Source organism: Podarcis gaigeae, assembly GCF_964106915.1.
Source record: "Podarcis gaigeae genome assembly, chromosome: 1".
Classification (NCBI taxonomy): Eukaryota; Metazoa; Chordata; class Lepidosauria; order Squamata; family Lacertidae; genus Podarcis; species Podarcis gaigeae.
In genome coordinates, this window is record NC_139678.1 from 53,411,033 (window position 1) to 53,432,596 (window position 21,564).

The 21,564-nt window shown below is 40.6% G+C and overlaps 1 protein-coding gene across 6 annotated transcripts in view; it reads right to left on the bottom strand.

Moving 5' to 3' along the window:
- TTC17 (tetratricopeptide repeat domain 17) overlaps positions 1-21,564 on the bottom strand; it is a 61,474-nt gene that overhangs the window by 18,008 nt on the left and 21,902 nt on the right. For 5 of the 6 annotated variants that reach the window (XR_014566849.1, XM_083749511.1, XM_083749512.1 and 2 more), the window contains exons 14-19: positions 21,153-21,230; positions 19,467-19,691; positions 17,902-18,088; positions 4,829-4,999; positions 1,834-2,090; positions 632-797 (exon numbers count right to left, since the gene is read on the bottom strand). Coding sequence is in view for 4 of the 6 variants with exons in the window: in XM_083749511.1 (XP_083605637.1) it covers positions 632-797; positions 1,834-2,090; positions 4,829-4,999; positions 17,902-18,088; positions 19,467-19,691; positions 21,153-21,230 (1,084 nt within the window). In the remaining 2 variants the exon portion in view is untranslated. Of the gene's footprint in view, positions 1-297; positions 798-1,833; positions 2,091-4,828; positions 5,000-17,901; positions 18,089-19,466; positions 19,692-21,152; positions 21,231-21,564 lie in introns of all 6 variants that reach the window. The other variant, XR_014566848.1, reaches the window with a different exon arrangement.

Genomic DNA, 21,564 nt, shown 5'->3' on the forward strand with positions numbered 1-21,564 from the left:
AGGCTTTAACCTGTTCAATTGTCTGGTTATCCATCCTCCAGCTGTACTGTCTGTGTTTCCTTGCAAAAACCATAATTTTGGTTTTCTGATAGTTTATTACCAGTTGCTCTCTCCTGCAGTATGCTGAAAATTCACCTATGAGCCTATTTAAGCCTATTCTTGTTCGAGATAGGAGTATCGCATCATCAGCATACAAAAGTACTGATATTGATTTGTCAGCCAGTTTGGGGGCGTGGAAGTCCGGAGATGACAAACAATTAACCATATCATTGATGTAAAAGTTGAACAAAACTGGACCCTAATTCATGTATGATGAATATAACCTGTGGAGTCCTCAGATCTTAAGTCACACTTTTATTCGTGTTCATTCTGCTCGCATGACTGTGACTTTGGCTATTGGGAAATATTGTATCATGTTATATCAAACACTATCTCACTGACTACAGCAAAAGGCTACACTGTCATTTCAGGACAGAAGGGTCAACAGACTTAAATTCTTTTTAAAAAAGGTTCCCCACTACTCACCTATGTATTCATTTCTATCATTTCTTATGCTTCACTTGAATCAGTCATGAATAAAACACAACCTGAAGCTCTAAAAAAAGTAAAAAAATCCTAAAAATATATATACCTGGTGGTCCTGGGGAGGGTATTTTTGGCCCACTGATCTCCAATGCCATTTGGTAAAGGTTATCATTTTCTCCATTTACTCCCTCCTCTCCATTTTTTCCTGCTGGCTCTTGTGGATCTAGGTTTTCTGTTTTGGGTTTCTTTACACGTTTTACTTGGAATGTTATCTGTCAAAGAAAAAAAACATCATGAGGGTTAGCAACCAAATATATCAGGCGTGCTGTTGAGAATAGAGATAGCTGGCTTTCGGTGGTCTGAGTTGATTTCAAGGACAATTTCCAGACAGTTTCTCTTTTCCCTGGATCTCCTGGCCCTCCTCCTTCTGACTGCATTTCATTCATCAAATTGCGCAAGTATATAAAAATAATTCACTTAACACAAGGTTGGGCAACAATTCAGCACTGAGGACCACACTTGCAAGAGATAATCAACACTGCATGGAGAGAGTCTCATGGGTGAGATAGAGAAGTCTGGAGGGCCACTGGGTCTGTGGTTCGTCTCCCCTGTCATAGGACTAACATGGTGAGGGTAAAGAGGACCATAGGATGAGTATTCACTTAAATTTTACTCACAGAAGACCTACTGAAACTAATGGAAAACTAATGCAGTCATGTTTATAACATTTTATAACAACTGACAATTACAATTGATAAACATCAATGAAAACACACATTAGTACAGCTGAGAAACACGGAAATAATATGCTATATATTATATACATCAAGCAACAATAAGAGGTCTAATAAGAAATGCTATATTCAAAATACAATTTGCTCTGTGCTTGACTTATTGGAGTGCTGAAGCAAAATGATCATTACAGACTCAGAGGAGCAAACAGGGAGGGACTATATAATGGACTATGTTAAGCCTTTTCTAGCCACTTGATATAAACTACAGGAACCAACGGGCAGAGAATGTAACCGATACAGAATTTGAGTAATATGTTCTGAAGGTTTGGCCCCCTTGTCATGGACTTTGAAGAAGCACGAACTCAGGATGAAAGGAAGAAATGAGCTAAGAGGGAGCCATGTCTAGCAAATCCTCACCGTGATCAACTACCACCCAGAAACCTATGTTCCATGGGACACACCTTGTGTGAATGTTATCTCATGTGATTATCAGGATGCCTGAGCAAGGCTATAGATAACCCAGAGACACTGTACAAGAAATACACAGCTTGATCTTGCTGATGGGAGTTCTTACCCATTCAGTTTCGTCATCGTCATCATCTCCACAATCTCCAAAACAAGAGCTGGGAAGTCCGTCCTGAGAACCTTTCTTGAGGACACGGATCCCTTGCAAGTCCATCCGATGGCCTTTCACTTCCAGTGCCCCCTCAAAGGCTTCAAGGGGCCACGAATTTTCAAACTCGTCAACCAATGCCAACATTTCTTCGGACATCTGAGCATCTCCCAAACTCTCCACTTCTTCTGAACCATTGCTTTCGGCAATGACGGTGCCTGCAAAGGGGGAGCAACAAAATAAATCACTCGGATCAGAAGCTGTATTATAATTAGGGTCACATGCCAGACAGGATAGCATCACACTTCTGCTTTTGCTTATGACTAAACTAATCCATAACCTTTCCTTGCCATACATTACAGCCTATATATGTTGAAAAGTCAAGTCACAATATCCGAGACATTATGGAAGATTACATATTAATTACAATAATGGTGTGAAAGGCATGACTGTGTGAACCTATCCTTGTTGCAAGACCATTCAACAGAAGAGTTGTTTTGCATAAGGATCCAATGCTTAAGAACTGATTAAAACTTTCAGCACTATGATATTCTCAACCCACCCATATTCTGTTTTTGTCTGAAACCAAGACTATGGGAATCAATTTAACACATAGGGTTTTTTTAATGATATAAATGCAGGCTGATGGTAATAAAACCTCTAAGCGGTTTATCATAAATATTAAAAAATATTAATAAAAGTTTAAGTAATTAAAAACACTTAAAAGTTCATTGAAACCAATAGTAAACTAAAGAGGGATTAAACACAGCAGCATCTTTGTGTCTGGCTAGACTTGCTTAAAGAAAGATGTTTTAGCAGGTGCTAAAAAGAGTAAAGTGAAAGAGCCTGCCTGATATCAATAAGTGATGGGTTCCAAAGTATAGGTGTTGCTACGCTAAAAGATCTATTTCTTACAACTTGTCACTTTGGATTGAAAAGGACTGATCTTTCAAAGCCCTCTCATTAAATTGTTTGTTGGTTTGAAAGCAATAATTTGAATAGCTCTCGGTAGCGACCCTGCTTGGAAAGTTTACATTGTAAGGACAGATCTAAAATGTTTGATTGGCCCAAGCATCATTTCTTTCCACTGTATTTTCCAGGAATGAGTATTTTTAGGCAATCAAAATTATTTTTTGATTGCTAATTTTTCAAAATCAGACAATATTCTGTTATCTGGAAAATACCCTTTCCCATTTTGAGGTGTGTGTGGGGGGAACTATCCAACCTGAAGAGCTCAGAACCTAAAAGGTATTAAAAATGTATTCACCTCATAATTCAAGCTCTCATGCCACCATGCAGGGGATTCCATTAAGTTCCTCTAAAAAATGTCTCCAGTAAAGCTATCATTCAAGAGGCAAAATACATCAAAAGGAGCTGCATGCTTCTCTTAATGAAATCTGCAAGAAGTTCCCATTAGTTGAAGGGAGCAGCAGTTCTCAGAAACTGAAGCATTTCACTAAGTCATGTAAGTGAGGGGATTACACACAGGGATTGTTCACAGAAAAACTCCTGCTGGCATGACAAGAAGGAAATTCTGTGGACTTGCCCTTCCACTGAACAGAGAAGAGTAAGGACAATGCGCATTGCCTCAGTATGATGTGGCAACTGCAGAAAGTGCAAATTGCTCATTTGTACAATTGGGGAGAGGAACAGGCAGTTGCTTGGCTCTGTTCACATGACTGAGATATGGATTGTACCTTTTGTGCCCTGATCTGAATCAATTCCCTTTTACTTCCTATATTTGTGTTGGGATATTGACTCAGAAATAATTAGCGAGTGTGATTTCCTATTGGGAAGCCTCATATTAAGGTAAGAGGATGAATTTGGGTAGAGGGTATCAGGCAAGCATCCTATGTACCTACCAAGGCATGATCACTAAATGGGAGTCCCCAGAGTTTACTTGCAGTATGTCTCTAAACTGTGATTGCTAAGAGATTAACAAGAGGAGTAGGGCACTTGTTGATCGCCCAGAAGCATGTGGTATGGTGGACTACTATTAGAAAAAACAAAAAAAAATTCCTTCCAGTAGCACCTTAAAGACCAACTAAGTCAGTTCTTGGTATGAGCTTTCGTGTGCATGCACACTTCTTCAGATACACTGAAATGGAAGTCCATCAGTGTATCTGAAGAAGTGTGCATGCACACGAAAGCTCATACCAAGAACTGACTTAGTTGGTCTTTAAGGTGCTACTGGAAGGAATTTTTTTTTGTTTTGACTATGGCAGACCAACACGGCTACCTATCTGTAACTGGTACTATTAGAAAGAGGGTGCAGGACCAGACTGAGGATGGATCTTCATCTAATCTAATCAAGGATCCCATTCTATCACAAACTGCACATGCGCTTTCAGAGCAATGTGACACCATTAGCATGTCTGACAGATGGGAAAGTCCTTTAACAATGGAATTAAACTACAATCCTATGCAATCAAGCAATATGTCTCTACTTTCCCTAATCGCTCTGCAATCAAATTGTATGTAGCTCAGTGAAGCCTGACTTATACATGACATGGACCATAGGCAAGGATGTGTTCTTTTGGTGCTCTACTATTTTTTTAAGCACTCAACAGGTGCGGTGACTTATTTTGTGGTCCAGACAGGTATGCCATGGACAGATGAACCAGCAGATATGGCAAGTGCATTTAAACATATGCATTTCCGTGCAAGGGATTTATCTGTAGCCTGCTCTGCTGAGATGGTCAAGGGTGTAAGTACAGCAGAGATGGCCAACTTCAACATTACGGTCCTTGTATCCTTAATGGTTGTAATTGGAAGTTTCAAATTGCTGCAGAGAAGTTGCATACAATGAAATTCCTTCTCTCATACACTTTTTAATGCTAACAATGAAAAAGAGGGGTTTTCCAAATTTAGAAAGGTACAAAGTAACAACTGCTCTGAAAAAGAAGGAAAGGCTCAACCCCCCTTTGCTGTGTTCACTATTTCAATATTCACTTACTTTCTAAAGTCAAAGAGGATGACTCTGTTGTGGAGCTGTGAAGAAGATCTGTGGAATCGTCATCAGTCACTGCCACAAGATTTTCTTCCATGGATATGATCTCAGAATTGGGCTTGTCTAGGTACTTCTGCTTGGTATGGCTGTTGCCTTGGCTCTTCTCGTGACAGTGGCCTGTGAAACACACAGACATGACTCCCTTAGGCCAAGCTGCTATAATCATCTGAATTACTGATACACACAAATGGTCTACAAACAAGGATGATCATGTACAATGCTTTGGAAATTAATGGCAGTCATTAAGTGACACACTTTCCGAAGTATCTCACCTGGTCAATCACAAGTGGGAAGAGGAGCACTTGGATGGGCTATGGAATAGAAAATCAACAAGTGCAAAAGGAAGAGGGAGAACAACAGCGAGAATAAAAATATGGAATGCATTTTTATTTAGAAACCAACCCTACAGACATCATAGTTGAAACAGAACTGAGTGGGGGACAAAAACCATGTCTCTTGATGTGCACACACGGAAGGGAGGACAGGACACCCATTCCAAACTCTAGCCAAGCTTTGAAAGCTTCCTGAGTGAGACTCTGAACATACACAGAATTCACAATGATTTTCCTGCTCGCTCTTTCTTTCTGCTGCAGTATGAAGGCCTGGTCCTATTATTGAAAATCCTGTTATTTGACTCTCAGTTGGTTTCTACTGGGTTGATTTTGATGGCCAAGTTCAAATACTGCACTGTCTCTCTTTCTCTTTAACTGATACAAATCTGCTCAGGAAAGCCTTACAATGTAAGTTTATAGGTAAGAGTTGTGAAATAAAGTGATACCTTGGTTCTCGAACTTAATCCGTTTCAGGAGTCCGATTGACTCTCAAACCATTCACAAACCGAGGCATGGCTTCCGATTGGCTGCAGGAGCTTCCTGCACTCAAGCAGAAGCCGCATTTGACGTTTGGTTTCTGAAAAACATTCGCAAACCGAACACTTACTTCCAGGTTTGCAGTGTTCAGGAGCTGATTTGTTTGGGAGCCAAGCTGTTCGAGTACCAAGGTACCACTATAAATATCTCCTCAAGCCACATAATCCATGGAAATGTTGAATAAAATTCACAAATCTAATAAAAAAACTGGAACTTTCATCCCCACACAGACTTTTGTTCCTCCTTTTGCACAAGTCAAGATTAAACCAGTTTCCTGTTTCAGCCAAACCAATTAACGATTTTGGAACAAGTAAAGTGAACTTCAAATGGTTTAATATTTAATAATGTTAAGAAATGAGGTGTTGTTGTTTTTTAAAGAAACAAGTATGCATGGGCAACTAGATCAATGAAAACGTTTGTGAACTAGTATTCTGGGAACATGCTCAGCTGTAAAATGCAATTTTAGGTTTGGGTATCCATTGCTCCAAGTGAAATATGAGAAAGTATGAAGGCTCAGGATCTCACATAAATAAGGCCAGACTTTTGTTATTTAGGGAGAGGCCAAAATGAAACACAGCAAGATCTAAAGGACATGAAGACTCAGTAAGAACCTCCCTCTTTAATCTGCTGGTGAGTGGTATTCTATTCAGTAACAGAATGAAGATGATAACCAAAATTATTTTACAATGTAGGCTAATGACAGAGTAGCATAAGCAGCTGAACTTCACATACTTGTAAAGCATCTGCTATACAATTACATTTGTCTTTGTCATCTCTCCCTGGTCTCAGCACTGCACCTCCCTCCCCTCCCCCAACTCATCTCACCCCCCCCATTAAAATTTAATTGGTTTCATCTTTTTAAATCTGCTTTATGCAGCCTCATGTATAATTCATCAGAGATAGTGAGCACAGGACCACAACACGGAAATGCGGCCTTTTTGGTGACATCTGATCCAGACTACATTGTGAGATGACCTTCAGCCGAATGAACCTTGGATACTTTAGCATTCCAAAAAAATAAATAAGAGGATGCTATGGAAAAGCCTTATGGTGCATGCGTGTGTTTATATACACCCGCACTAAAAAGAACACTGTGGAGAAGAGATGAGGGAAGGACAAAATTGGAAAAGAATGAAATTCTAGAATAATATGCTTGTTAAGCTAGCACCATCTTTATTATTCGTTTTAAATAGATTAGATCAGGGGTGTCCAACTCCCAAGAGACTGTGATTTACTCACAGAGTTAAAAACTGGCAGTGATCTACCCCCTTTTTGGGGGTTTAGGTCAAAGTCTACCTGTTGGACATGCCTGGACTAGTTGATGGCACACACCACTTTTAGAAGATGAAGCCCTGCTATACAGTGGACGCTCGGGTTGCGAAAGTTATCCGTGCAGGATGCATGTTCACAACCCACAGCGGTGCGTCTGTACACGTGCAGGTTGTGATTCGGCGCTTCTGCACATGTGCAAAGTGCGATTTAGTGCTTCTGCGCATGCACGACCACCAAAACCCGGAAGTAACCTGTCCCGGTACTTCTGGGTTTCGGTGGTTCATAACCCGAAAAAACGCAACCTGAAGCGACTGTAACGTGAGGTATGACTGTAGTAAGAAAGCCACGAAACCTACTTTACTTTACAGAAGTAAAGCAGTTTTACTTTTACAGAAAAAGCAGTTGGAGTATTGAAAACCAGTCGCAGCACTCAAAGAGCCCTTTTAGATCTAACGTCTAACACGGAAAGATCTCAGAAGCTGGAAGTCTTGACATCACTTGCCAGTGTGTACTAATCTAACGGCCTCAAGTGGGGGAAATAATAGAAAATGGCACTGCTTTGGAGGACTTCTAGTTGAACAGAAGTGGGGAACCCTTTGCAGCCTGATAGCTGTGCTCCCTTCATAGGCACCTCGCAGGGTGGGCAGGGCCACAGGCAAAAATGGGTGGGCCAACAGGAGCAACTCTGACTTTTGCACGAAGTCCACAATCCAGCCCAACAAAAGTCAGAGGTTTCTACATGTCCCCAACTCTGTATTGTCCATCCAGCCAAGCAAGAAGCCCCGTCACAGTTCAAGGGCACCTTCCAGACAAGCAAAAGCACTTGAGAAGGGCAAGGAGGCATTTGGTTCCATACTTCTCTATTAAGAGATCATCAGCTGAACAGGAGCCAATGTACACCATAATACTGTTGAAATCAGGGCAACGGTAATTTTGATCAGCTATAATTGATACATCCAAGTTGTGGGCGGTTTCCTCTCAACAATGGTAAAGCTTCAATTTATATAATACTTTTTAATTTAACATTATAAAGTAACCACAGAAATGACAAAGAAAGCAACATAGATAGTAAAGCAGTAAGGATGCTAGACATGTTCTTTGGTGAAAAAAGGTTGAAGGATCTGGGCAAGCACATTCTAGAGAAAACTAGCATTCAAAGGCATATGGCCTCTTGACAGTGGTGGTAGAACATAGCCTTTGATAGTGTCATCCTCCAGACATTTGTCCAATCCTCTTTTAAAATCACCCAAGTTGATGGCCACCACCTCCTGTAGAAGCAAATTCCATAGTTTAGAACTATACAGTATGTGGAAGAAGTGCTTTCTTTCATCTGTCCTGAATTCAACTACACTGGATGTCTCCCAGTTCTAATGTTATGAGAGAGGGGGAGAAACCTATCTCTATCCACTTTTTCAACACACAGCATAATTTTATATACCTCTATCATGCACCCTCTTATTCACCTTTTTTCCAATACCAACTTAAGAAACCTCTGTCTAGTGTCTACTTGAAGATCTCCCAGAGAGGGATCTCCCCCTCGCATGTATAAGTGTCAAACTATTTTGACCATGAAGAAGTTTCTCTTAATGTTCAACCAAAGTATATCCTCCTGCGACTTTATGGAAGCTCAAAAAGAAGAGTCCTAATCAGGTTGTCAAATGTCCATGGAGTAGGAACCCAGCGCCCTCCACAGCTCCCTGTCCATCTCTCATGGTGGTAATATGCACCAGTCCCCCTACTGTTCTGCTATTCCTGCGATAGGGGATCTCTAGCTTGTGACTCCAATTAGGCCTGGCAGGGGTCCTAATTCATGCCATGCTACAATGGAAAAATAGATCACCTGATGTCATGATGGCATCTGGTGACTGACAGTTGAGTGGTCCTGCCCTTCTGTTAAAGCTACCCATAGGGGAGCTCAGAGTCTAGCCATTCCCCATCCTGTTGGTATTTCTAGTCCTTGTGTACTTTTCTTCCACTCCCCCATTCAATCCCAAACAAGACGTCAGTAACCTAAATCCTGGAAGCAGAATTATACAATCTGTTTAGCCAACGTTGTTCTCTAATTTACTTGACCATGGCTCTTTGGCTACACTACTGTGAAGGCAATAATGGAATGAATGGCAGTTTGATTGATACCATATACTTTGATCCAATATATTATTATACGAACAAAACTAATTTAGTTGATGCTGTAATATGTAGTTCATTATCAATATACATTTCAGCAAGCGGACTTCCTCATCTATATTGATAATAAACTAGTTATATAACAAACCAGTGCACATTTGTTTTTAACTAGGGTGTTCTCACCCCAACATTGTATGTAAATGTAGAAACAGGTTGATCCTATTAACATATAGGACAAACTGTAGCAAAACATATATTACTCCAATATAACTTAGTTGTGACATTTCTTTTTTGCATTACAAAAGCAGCAGTAGCAGCAGCAGCAGCAGCAGCAGCAAGGCACACAACCCAATGTCTGACCAATTGCATAATGGGCTCTGTTCCCAGCAACGATAGTGCTAAAAATTACCCTTATGAAATATAAACCATCACTAAATAAATCATGAAAAAAAAAAAAAACAGGGCGAACGTCTGTCTGCTAAATTTGAACACAACATGGCACAAAAGGGACACACGTACACAAACCCACCTCCCCCAGAGAATTCAGTGGGATGGCTGACAACCCCATAGCCCCTTTAAAAATGCACAATTGATCTATGAATAATGGGGCAGGGCTGCAGCTATCGTAAAAGCCACCATACCCTAACCCTTGTCCTACCTCGTCAATGGTTACAACAGGATTTTTCTCCCTGTGACGTGGATAGAGACCACAGCGTGTTCTCAGCCCTGTCTGGGAACGAGGCCCAACATGGAAGATGGTTTCTAAATTTAACTCTCCAACATCGTCAGCAGATAAGAAAGACTAGGAAATGCTATTTGCAATGCCTCTCAGGGTACTCTGATGCTACATATAGAGCAGCAGGCTAAGCAGTGGTGTGGCCTGAATTTCAATTAGTGCCTCAAATATAACTTGACGTCCTTTAGAAGACAGGGGAGGGTGAAACGCACAGACCGTTAGAATGGCGATGGCACGTTCTCGGAAAACTTCTTTGGTTTTTGTATTACAGTTTCTCGTATGCATTTCTGTTTTTTCTTTTTCCAGAATAAAATATTATCTATGTCCACAATCTTTCTTATATGGAGAACCCCCCATCTTCAGCCATTATCTTCCTAAATACAGGCATACTTTGGAGATATTGCAGAATACTGCAAGAAAGCGACTATCACAATAAAGCAAGTAACACAATATTTTTTGTTTCCCGGTGTATATTAAAGTTATGTTTACCCTATGCTGTGGTAGCCTATTAAGCCAGGCCCCCTGGCTGCAGGGGCAGGATGGGAAAACCAGTAGCCAGCTCTACTTCTGTGGCCAGAAGAGGGGCAGCGATGGTGGGGGGGCTTCCTTCCTCTGTAAGCAGCCAGGCTGCCTGCAACTGCACCCGCAACCTCATAAGGAGCAATATTTGTGAACTGCAATAAGGCAAAGCGCAATAAAATGAGGTGGGGTTCTATGGCTATATATTTATGTAAACCAATTCTATCTACTGCTGTTTAGAGCAAGCCAGAATGATAGTAGATACATTAACATTGATTTCAATGGCTGTAAACCATGACTTGGCCTGAGTCCAACCCAACATTCCTTGTTTTTAGGGTACTATTTCTCTTAAAACACCCAAGCAGCACACCTGAAAATGTTCCTGAGCCATGGCCACAGGACCAGAAAAACTCATCTTAGAGAGAAAAAGACAACTTCTTGGAAGCTGCATTAATGGATCTTTTTGTGTTAAGGCAGATGGTCAACCTGTTCAACAATACAGACCCACCTCTAGGAATGTCTCATGTGATGGAAGACTGCCACTAATGTGCATTATAGTTATATTTTTTTAAGCAATAGATTTGCCTCTCATTTTCATAAATGTAATCAATCTGGCCTGCAGCATTATTTTAGGATTGTCACACCTAGAAGTGTAAAACTTCAAATCTTGAAAAGTATTGCTAAATAGACTGATGAGCTGAAAGCAAAGTAAATTTGATCTTCTTTCTACTTGCCTTCTTTGTGATTCAGCAGCACTTCTTGTATCTTCAAATTCATCTACGTGGCCAGGAGGGCCACATTTCATAGTGGCTCAGAGAGAAACTTTAATAGCAAATCTGATGCACAAAAGCAAAATATACTCCAAAGTTTCACGAAATTCACTGGAACGTGTTCCTAAATGTGCATAATGTAGCAACCATCTGAAGAAGTGTGCATGCACACGAAAGCTCATACCAAGAACTGACTTAGTTGGTCTTTAAGGTGCTACTGGAAGGAATTTTGTTTTGTTTTGACTATGGCAGACCAACACGGCTACCTATCTGTAACTGTAGCAACCACAGACACTTTTGTTTTGTCAGATTTGGGTTTGTTACATATTTCTAACAAGAGTCCTGCTTGTGGCAAGTTCCCTTGTGGCTGACTGCGGCTGGATAGCACCCGCTGCATGGGAATCCTAGAAGCACAATTTGAGCTGGTAGGCGATCAGATTGTTTTCCAAAAGAATGCCTATGATGGCAGATAGCTTCCACATGCTAGTTGTGTTTTTCCTACCTTCTTACTCTAGGAAAGCAACTGAAAACTCTCATGAAGATGCTTTTAGGGATCCCCCACTTGGCTTCTACCTATTATCTTGTCCTTTCACCATTTTCCCTTAAAGAAATGGTTTACTATTTATGATGTTATTATACTTATGTTATTATACTGTGTACTGCACTTGATACAAGCTTTAAATAATATCTAGTAAGGTATAGATATATTTTTCTGAGTAACAGTACTTCTATTCTGAGAGAACCCTTACTCTATATACAGTGGTACCTTGGAAGTCGAACGGAATCCGTTCTGGAAGTCCGTTTGACTTCCAAAATGTTTGGAAACCAAGGCGTGGCTTTCAATTGGCTGCAGAAAGCTCCCGTGGCCATTCAGAAGTCCCGTTGGATGTTCGGGTTCCAAAGAATGTTTGTAAACCAAAACACTCACTTCTGGGTTTGTGGCGTTTGGGAGCCAGCACCTAATTTTGAAAGACATTATTGTGTTGCTAACTGTAGCTCACTGGCATCTACCCAAATAATATGATCCTGTTCTTCTTGTCCAAACTGGAAAAAACAGGATTATAAATTACAATTTCTCGCCAGAACTTTGGGAAATCTTGCTTTTCTAAAAGAATGTTTGAAGGTTCTTCAAAGGCTCATGTGTGGTGTGGGTGATGTAAAATTGATAAGATACTAGTCTAAAAATAGCTTCCTCCCATGTCTGCCCCATTGTAAAAGCTGGTTGATACTGTATAAATTCTCCCAGTATAGCTCTGGAGAACACAACACCGAAAGGAAACTACCTAAGGAGCTTATTCCAAAAAGCTCATAGAAGAAATATGTTCTGCTAAATGGAAATGTGATACCTTATGCCACAAGAGGGCATCAGAAAACACAGCATTTTCAGAAAGCACAGTATAGATGCTGCTTAAAGAAACACGTATGTAGTGTGGGAATATTCAGATGAAATGAGAAAATGTAAATAGGATAGGGAATGAACAGGAGCTTCATAATAAGAAAAAAGCTAAGAAAAACCAAAACAAAAATGCTACAGAATGAGAATCACTATGTATGGGCGCATATACACAAAGTCCAAGCCAACCTTCTTCAACCTGGTTCCCTCCAGATGTTTTGGACTTCAACTTCCTCCATTCTTGACCATTAGCAATGCTGGCTGGGGCTGATGGGAGTTGTAATCCAAAACAACTGGAGGTGACCAAGTTGGAGAAAGCTGTCCTAAAGAATGTAGAGGAAGCTACTATCGTGGCAAATGAAAGAGGGAGGCGTGAGCATATCGCCAAAGTTAATTTTTGAAAGTCCGTCTGGGACCATCCAGGGTAATCCCCCAAACAATAGCGCCTGATATTCATGTTAATAAAGAAAAGTAGGTACATCAAGGACTGGAAGTCAGAAACAGTTACTGTGGTTGAACATTTATTTTGGCTACCAAACGTTTCTCCAACCTGTTGTCCTCTAGATGTTTTGGAGAACACTTCTATAAACCCTGACCATTATTTGGCCATGGTGGCTGTTGTCCAAAACACCTGGAGGCCATGAGAATTGTCTACCTCGAGCAAATTTAAGGCTCTAACCCTACACTTGCTTTACTGGGAACAGAACTTATTTTTGAATAAGCATGTACATAACTGCATTATAAACTTTTAACAACCTTTCTACAAAACACTTGAGTGAAAAGTAAAAGGTGGCAAAACACTGCAACACCTAGGATATATCCTAAATCCACTTACAAGGGAGTATGTCCCACTGAACATGGAGTTACTTGTAAGTATATACTGTATGTATATGATTGCATTATTAGGTCTGACACACACACACACACACACACACACGATTTTTAACCCTGGTGAAAACTATTTTTATTATGACATATTTGGAGCAGATCTGGTGACCATTAATTTTTGTCGTGTAATTCTTTACCTGGGACAGTGTCTAAGGGGCAAAGCACAGCCCTGTGCCTAATTGCTATTCTGTTATTTGAGAAATAAATTTATTTATTTACCTCAGATAAAAATCACTCATTATCACACTGCTAAACCAGTATGTCAAGGGAGAAGTAGGATCTATTGCTACTGAAGCCCTTTCATTCTTCCACCTTTATAGTAAGAAACCAAAAGTAATGGGAGTGTATAGGCATACCATGGAGATATTGCAGGTTTGGTTCCAGACCACCGCAATAAAGCACTTTTTGTTTTGTTTCTTAGAGCATATGCAAGTTATGTTTACATGATACTGTAGTCTATTAAGCCACACACCCCACAGCTGCAGGGGTGGGGGGAAACCTAGCTCCAGCTCCAGCCCTAGCCAGTTCTACTCCCGTGGCCAGAAGTTGGATGGCAGGGGCAGGGTGAAGCTTCCTTCCCCTGGAAGCAGCCAGAATGCTTGCAGCTACACTGCGTCTTTGTAAGAAGCAATCATCTGTCAAGCGCAATAAAGCAAGGTATGCCTGTACAACATGCCATCCCATTTCTGCACCATGGTCAGTTCAATTAGTAGAATGCTGAAGAGTTGTGCTCAGAGAGATGGTAATTCATCAATGTGATTAACTCTCACCCCATATCTAACTGGTGCAGCAACAAGTACAATAGTGGTGATACTCAACTACCCTGGGTATTTAGTTGTGTATTATTACTGAACCTTAATCCGGATGTGTTCAAGATTACCGGACTTGTGTTCCACAAAGTAATGACTTTCCATTAAATAGGAGTTAGCACCAGTAACGTGTGAAATGCAAGCAAACCCTACATGTAGGTTTTATTTATTTGATTACGTGGCACAAAACTGCACTACACCAATGTTGCACCATCTACTTTTTGTGTATCAGTGGTGGAGCATATGCATTACATGCTGAATATCCCAGTTTCAATCCCTGGCATTTCTAGATAGGACTGGGAAAGATCCCTGTTTCAATCCCTGGAGAGCTATTGCCAGTCAAGGTAGACTGGCATTATCCAAATGGTGCCCTCCAGATGTTTTGAACTTCATTCACCATCATCCCTGCCCCATGTTCACACAGGCTGGGACCAACAGGAGTTGTAGCCCAAAACATCTGGGGGGCACCAGGCTGGGGAAGGATGGCATATACAATAACAAGCTAGATGGACTCGGTCAGTTCTGGGTGTCCCTGTGCTTCAGATATGCTGAAATATTTTTCAAAGGTTTGATTCCTATAAGGAGGTTTTTTTCCTTTTCTTTTTGAGCCCATTAAGGAAAGGGGAAAAAAAAGATAAAACACAGAACAATGATCATGAGACATCCTGGCAAATTCCTGGTTTCTTCTTTTCACTTTCCCTTTTTTTCAATCCCGCAATAAAATAATAAAATAAAAAATCAAGTGTCAGAAGCTGGAGTCATTAGAATGTTTATTTCACATTCTAAAAATAACAACAAAAGAAATGTCCACACCATTTCTCATGTTCAAATGTCTAATGTTCTCACATTAGCAGGGGATAGACAAGATGACCTGAAGTGTTGCCCACCTTTGTAGTCTATAAAAGAAAGGAACACAGCACATGAAGAGCAAGAGAGAGAGAACAATGTAAATATGGAAGCTTCCAATATTGAACCAATGTTTTGTCCACTTTCCCACTGGTAGATCTTGATTTATTTATTTTTCTGAGCGCTATTAATAGTTATGAACAGAGGGAAGAAATATAATCCTTATGAACCCAGATTAGTGTCAAATTGGGAACAACCACATTGGGACCATCATTCTTATGAATAGAGAGAAGAAAGCTTTTTACTTCCTTCCCACAAATAGTCATGCAACCAAAGGAACTAACATATCAGAATGATGCAGTCCTTACAACCCGTATTTCAATAAAACCCATACTCTGTGCATAGTTTTGTTGCCATACTTGTTGAAAATGTAACAGAAGATGGGGATTTTACTTCAAAAGACAGACGAACATGAAAAATTCACATATTCTATCAGTCATGAGAATCTCAAGTTACAAAGGCAGAGTTTTTAGTCAGTATTCTGATCCTGCACTTTCCCAGTAGATGGCCTTGAATTTAGCAATCCTAAACTACTCAGAAGTGCATATATGTGTGATTTTTAACACTTTGTATAACCAAGGGTTGAATAACAGTCAGTAGTGAAAATCTGTAACCAGCACTGAATGTAAAGGAAAGTTTCTTCACTTGGTTCCGGAAGCTCACAAACATTTCCTGCATCTTGGGGTTCTACTTGCACCCTAAGACTTTGGAAATGTTTTGACAATGTCAGGTATGACAAAAAGAGAAGAGGAGAATGAAGGTTGGGCGTTGGGAGGACAATGAAGTGGAAGCCAACAGTCTTAACAGCCACCAGCCAGAGAGGAGGGAAAAAGTGCTTGTACACTACAGGAAACTCTGCCTACCCCCCTCACTACCGGCTCAGACTTCAAGAAGTCTTGCTCAGCACTACAGTGGTTTAAGCCTTGTACAAAAGCATAGCTTTAAACTTCTCCCTTCAACTGAAACGGAAAACTTCCCTTTTTGAAAGCTGGGATTCTGAGAAGTCTGACTCTAGGTTCTGCACTTATGCTAAGAACCTGGATGCACATATGCAGTCCTGTTTCTAATCCCTTGAAAGGTATCTCTTTATGAAACATGGGAAAATAAACTTTTGGCACAGAGAAGATACTTAAGTAGGGTAATGCCATGCAACTCCATCCCTTAAATCAGTGTTTCTCGACCTGTGGGTTGTGATGCTTGTGCAAATGTCTCATCGGTTGTATAAATAAACCCAAAAGGATTATTGCTTTTAATCCTTAACTGGTATAATACCTCAGGTAACATTTTGGGGTTTTTTGGCATATTATAATGCTGTGTTGATACTTGTAACCAAATGCCAGAAAGGGTCAAGTTTCACATTGAAATGGTAGTAAACTTTTCTCTGGCGGCTTGCAGCAGATCTGGTGATAACTTGCCACAAGGTGCTTGTCAACACCCACAAATTAGAGGTTGAGTAAATAGTTGAGCCAAGGGTGATTTGAAATGTGCTTAGCTGAAATAAGAAATACTGCATCCTGTGTATTAACTGATGTGAGACTATGTCTGACAACCATCAAAGCCTCCATTCACCTACTTGGTAATAAAATCTAAGCTCAAGCCATCCACTGATACTTGTCAGAATGGGCTTATCGTAAATAAAACTTTAAGATGCTTGTAGTTCATTATATCTAACACTGATTGTGTAACTATGCTTTTAGAAAAAAGTTTTACAGTTTATGAGGCAATACCCTGCAATTTGATGGTTGGTGTTCTTACATTCTCACAAACAAACCAGTAATAATTTAGTAAGTACTATAAATATTTCAATAAATTAAACTCCACATTAATAGGGGTATTGTTGAATTTTGCTTCGATGCCTCAAGTGATGGTTTAAAAGTAGGCAGACTTGCAATTGAAATGCACAAAATAGACAGCTGCTGAAGACCAAAGTCCAAAATTCATGTGGCAGTAAAATGATGGGTAAATAAAATTCATGTGACAATAAAATAATGGGTCACCATTCTAAGTAAATTTGGACTTACAGGTTGCCATATCAAAAAGGTTGGGAACCACTGGCTTAAATAATCCTAATGTGTTAGCTCATATGGATAATTGGATAGGGATTATACTAGTTCATATTCCAATCATATATTCAAATAAAATTTAAGTGCTATTGAGCAAAAATGCACTGGAGATTTAGCAGCTATAGGTGAAGACAGAATTTGTTTAATCTTTTCGCAGCTTTACTTGAACAGGAAGCTAAATCTCTTCAAATATTTACAGCAGGTTCTGAAGAACAGGGAGCCTGCTTTTATATAGTGGTGCAGATGGGTTTAAAGTTATATGTTATTCCATGCTTAGGGCCATTCTCTTCCTGTTTCCCTGGTTCTTGGTATTTGCTAAGAAAACAGGTGAGGTGTAAACATGGGACTATTTCAACAGCCCTACAGCAGAGCAATGCTCTTGAAGGGCTTGAAACTATCCTAGCATTCTCTAATTAGTAAACACTGCACCCAATTTGTAAGGAGAATCAGGTAGGGAATTCTGGGAAGACAGCTTTCCAAAAATTACTCTCAATTAGATCTAACTGAAAAAAAACACTGTTCCCTTTTTTAATTGGACAGAGAGAGAGAGAGCGCAGATGAAAAAGAGATTATCAATGAGCGAGAGAAAGAAAAGTAGTCCAATTTCTGCAGGTAGTGTTGAAGGGATAAAATTACTATTTTGGGGACTTTTTCAGCAGCTGCTTACCACTGCAGGCAGAAGAGGTGATGTTGTACAGAAATGGATAGAACTGCAAACAGCGGATCAGCTTCAGGCTCCTCTCACACTCCAGACACTTTGTCGCAATATCCAGGGCATGCCTGAAAGCCTGCAATGCCCCACTGACGTTCTTCAGAGCCAAGCAGGCATTTCCTAAGCTCAAGAAGGTCAGAGGCTAAAAAGGCGAAAGGCAAACTTTCATCAGCACAGGCATAGGCAAAACTCAGATTTCAGTTCAGTTGTCAAAAGAACTGGAAATTTACAACAAGCATGCTCACATCTTGGGAGTTCTGTTTCAAATATGTGTGTGTATGCGCGCATATGTACTTAAAGCCGCCCTTTAAGATATCAGTATCTTTTTACATTAAGACTGATAATACGGTATTCAAGCCTATGATACAATATAAATTTATTGGTTTGTCTCTTAAGTAGCTAAAGTAGAAGGAAACTCATTCAAGGGGTCCTTTGCATGCCCTGCAACAGTTCCCACTGTTCCTACAAAAGCTTCTCTAGGTGGTATGGGGATCCTCCGAACAGTAAGGGGTGGATTCAAGATTCCCACTTCTCCCAATTGTTCAAGAGGTCCTCTGATCCTCTAGATTTGCTTTGGAAGGGGCACAGGGGGTTGGATGGGACCAAACCCCACTTGTGTGAGCTTCCTTCCACTCAATGGTTTGTGAACATTACTGAAGTGTTCTGAAACTCTTGTATAAATATTTCTGACTAGTTAGGAGCGATGGGCAACCATGTCAACTAACAGCAGCTGAACAAAATGAAGACAGGGTTTAAAGAATTAATTTGTGAGAAGTTAGCAAACATGTGCTGGGCACCTTTGAGTAATTATATTTTTACATCAATACATTCAAGCCACTTCCCAAGATGCAAATGTAACCACTTCCACTAACTCACTTCTGGACACTGAGATGGTGTATGAAAGAAATACCGTATTTTTTGCCCTATAGGACGCACTTTTCCCCCTCCAAAAATGAAGGGGAAAACTGTGTGCGTCCTATGGGGCGAATACAGGCTTTCGCTGAAGCTTGGAGAGCGAGAGGGGTCGGTGCGCACCAACCCCTCTTGCTCTCCAGGCTTCAGGAAGCTATCAGCAAGCCTGGGGAGCCCGCGGGAGTTCCCGCAGGGCTCCCTAGGCTGCGGATAGCAGCCTGCTGCACGGAGTGTGGGGCGCGCTGAAGCAGAGCGCCCCGCGCTTCGGGCAGACATCGGCCAGCCCCACAAGCTCGGGGGACAGCGGGAAGGCGCAGCGCCGCCATCCCGCTGTTCCCCGACCAGGTTTGGAGGCTGGTGCTAGGGAGAAGCGCGCTTGGGGGACAGCGGGGGAACAAGCTCGGAGGACAGCGGGGAGGCGGAGCGCCGCCATACCGCTGTTCCCCGACCTGGTTTGGTTTCCCGACCTGGTTTTGGGGGGGAAATAAAGGAATTCCCCCCCCCCTTTATTTCCCCCCCCCCCCAAAAAAACAAGGTGCGTCCTATGCTTCAATCCTACTTAAGCAAACAGAACAGAACAGAACAGGGGGGGGGGGAAATGAACTCACCTCAGAACCATTGATGGCTAAAGCTTTTCGGAGAAGCTTGCTGGCATCCAGATGAAGACCATAATGAATTAGAAGGTTGGCCAGATTGACTAAAGGGATATCCTGGAATTCATGTGGGGTCAAGTTAAAGGCCTTTTGTAAGCAAGTGAAGGCGAAGGTGCCATTTCCAAATGCACGCCAGTAAAGGCCAGCCTCATTGAGAACCAACCATAAGGGATCCCTTGCCTGAAATTAACCACAAAAAAGAAAGGCTACCCTCATTAATCTCATTCCATGCTTTACCATGTTAGACTACCATTGCCGCCCTAGATGTTACAGCTACAGGTGTTTGCAGAGATCACTGCCGGAGGGTCATGCATATACAAATCAGCTGCACACAGCAAAACATTGATCTAACTACTTCCCAATATTCTATCACACCCTAGTGAAATAAGGAACATAGGATGTGCTGATGCAGGTGAGAGCAGGCTTGATTCTCAATGGCTGGAGTCTCCAAGGGCAGGGAGCATGTTTAGCCCCCATTTCACAGCTATCCAAGTGCTTTCTGCAGTATTTATGGCTTGCATCAAAAGCAGCATTAACAATAAAAGAACAGATTTGCATAACTGCAGTTTTGCAAGATTATGGCCCTATATAATGCGGAAGGTGTTACTGTATTTCTAAGGCCCATGTCTAAGGTCTAAGATCTGTTTAATAACTCATCAGTTAAGTAGAACTGTGAATCAGCAGGGATTTTGAAAATATATATATATTACAGAAACAAAAGCTACTTGAGAGTCTTGCTTAGAATACAATACGTAATTAAATAGACCAAGAGTGCTAGTATTCTGTGAATCAAACAATTCACATTACAGCATGAGTATCTACATGCATGTATTTTCTTACAGGTTATGTCTCCTTTCTGTGGGTTCAAAAGCTTTTATGCTGCTATTTTAATTCTGCTGTTGTTATATTTTACTCTTTTATATCGTGAGCTGTCCATAGAACATATGCCATTAGGAAGCCTCTATAGATAAAGCAAATACACAATTCTATAGTCTCTGGGATACCTACCCTATCCTTCTAGCATTCCTGTATGGTTAAAATGCTATAATTCAGAATATACTATTACATTTCCAACATTTACCAGAGCTGGCACTGTACATTTTCTTTTGGAAGGCAGCAGCACTGCAGCAGAATTTCGTTCCTACAATTTCCTAGATTGCTATATTTCTTGAAATCATAGGTATAGCCATACAAGCATTTTCACTGTACAGCAGGAATATTGACCTGTAAATCTCCTTCAGTATTTGTCAATCCAAGGCTTCACAGCTATCAATATATTTTTTGACAAAAGGCCCCTGTATGTTTTCAATCATAACAAGAATAGCTTGAAACAAATTCAATTTCTAGTCATCATTGGTACTCGTGGTATTATATTCTTTGTCTGTCCTTATTTCACTCTATGTCAATCACTCATGGAGGCTGTAAAATCTGACCAAATCAGCACTTTTCATGCACAAAAATCACAAACATTTCTGACAAAAATAAAGAAGTGGAATGATTTACAGTTGATTTAAGTGGAACACTCTGAATAAATTAAAGAGATTCTTGCTTCTGTACATGAGGGCCCTTTGGGATTCTGGAAAAAAATCCATATACTCTAAGAGGAAAATAAAAAGCATACATTGCGGTCATTGGAATTACCTTTACAATGGCATGATAGATGAATGATCCTATTTGCTGCTGTGTAACTGATTGATTGTTGACACGAGAGTATAATATCTGTGCAAGACAGAGAAGTGTTTAAAACCATACATTTGAACCTATCGAATGTAAGACTTTAATGCAGAAAACTTACGTTTGGTAATTCAAATTTAATGATCTAAAGGATCAGCAGGTTTTATCACAAAATGAAAACCCAAGAGAGCCTACTTTTTTATTTGGATGGTTATGGCTAAATTGCAAAGACTGGAAAAATCCTTGCAATTCAACTGGAAAATTCAACAACTCATGTTAACTTCATAAATTAAACAAATAATGTATTATGCTTGTAGAGACAATGATGATCGTAGAACTGAAAACAAGCAACCTGAACTTTGGCTAAAACCAGATAAGT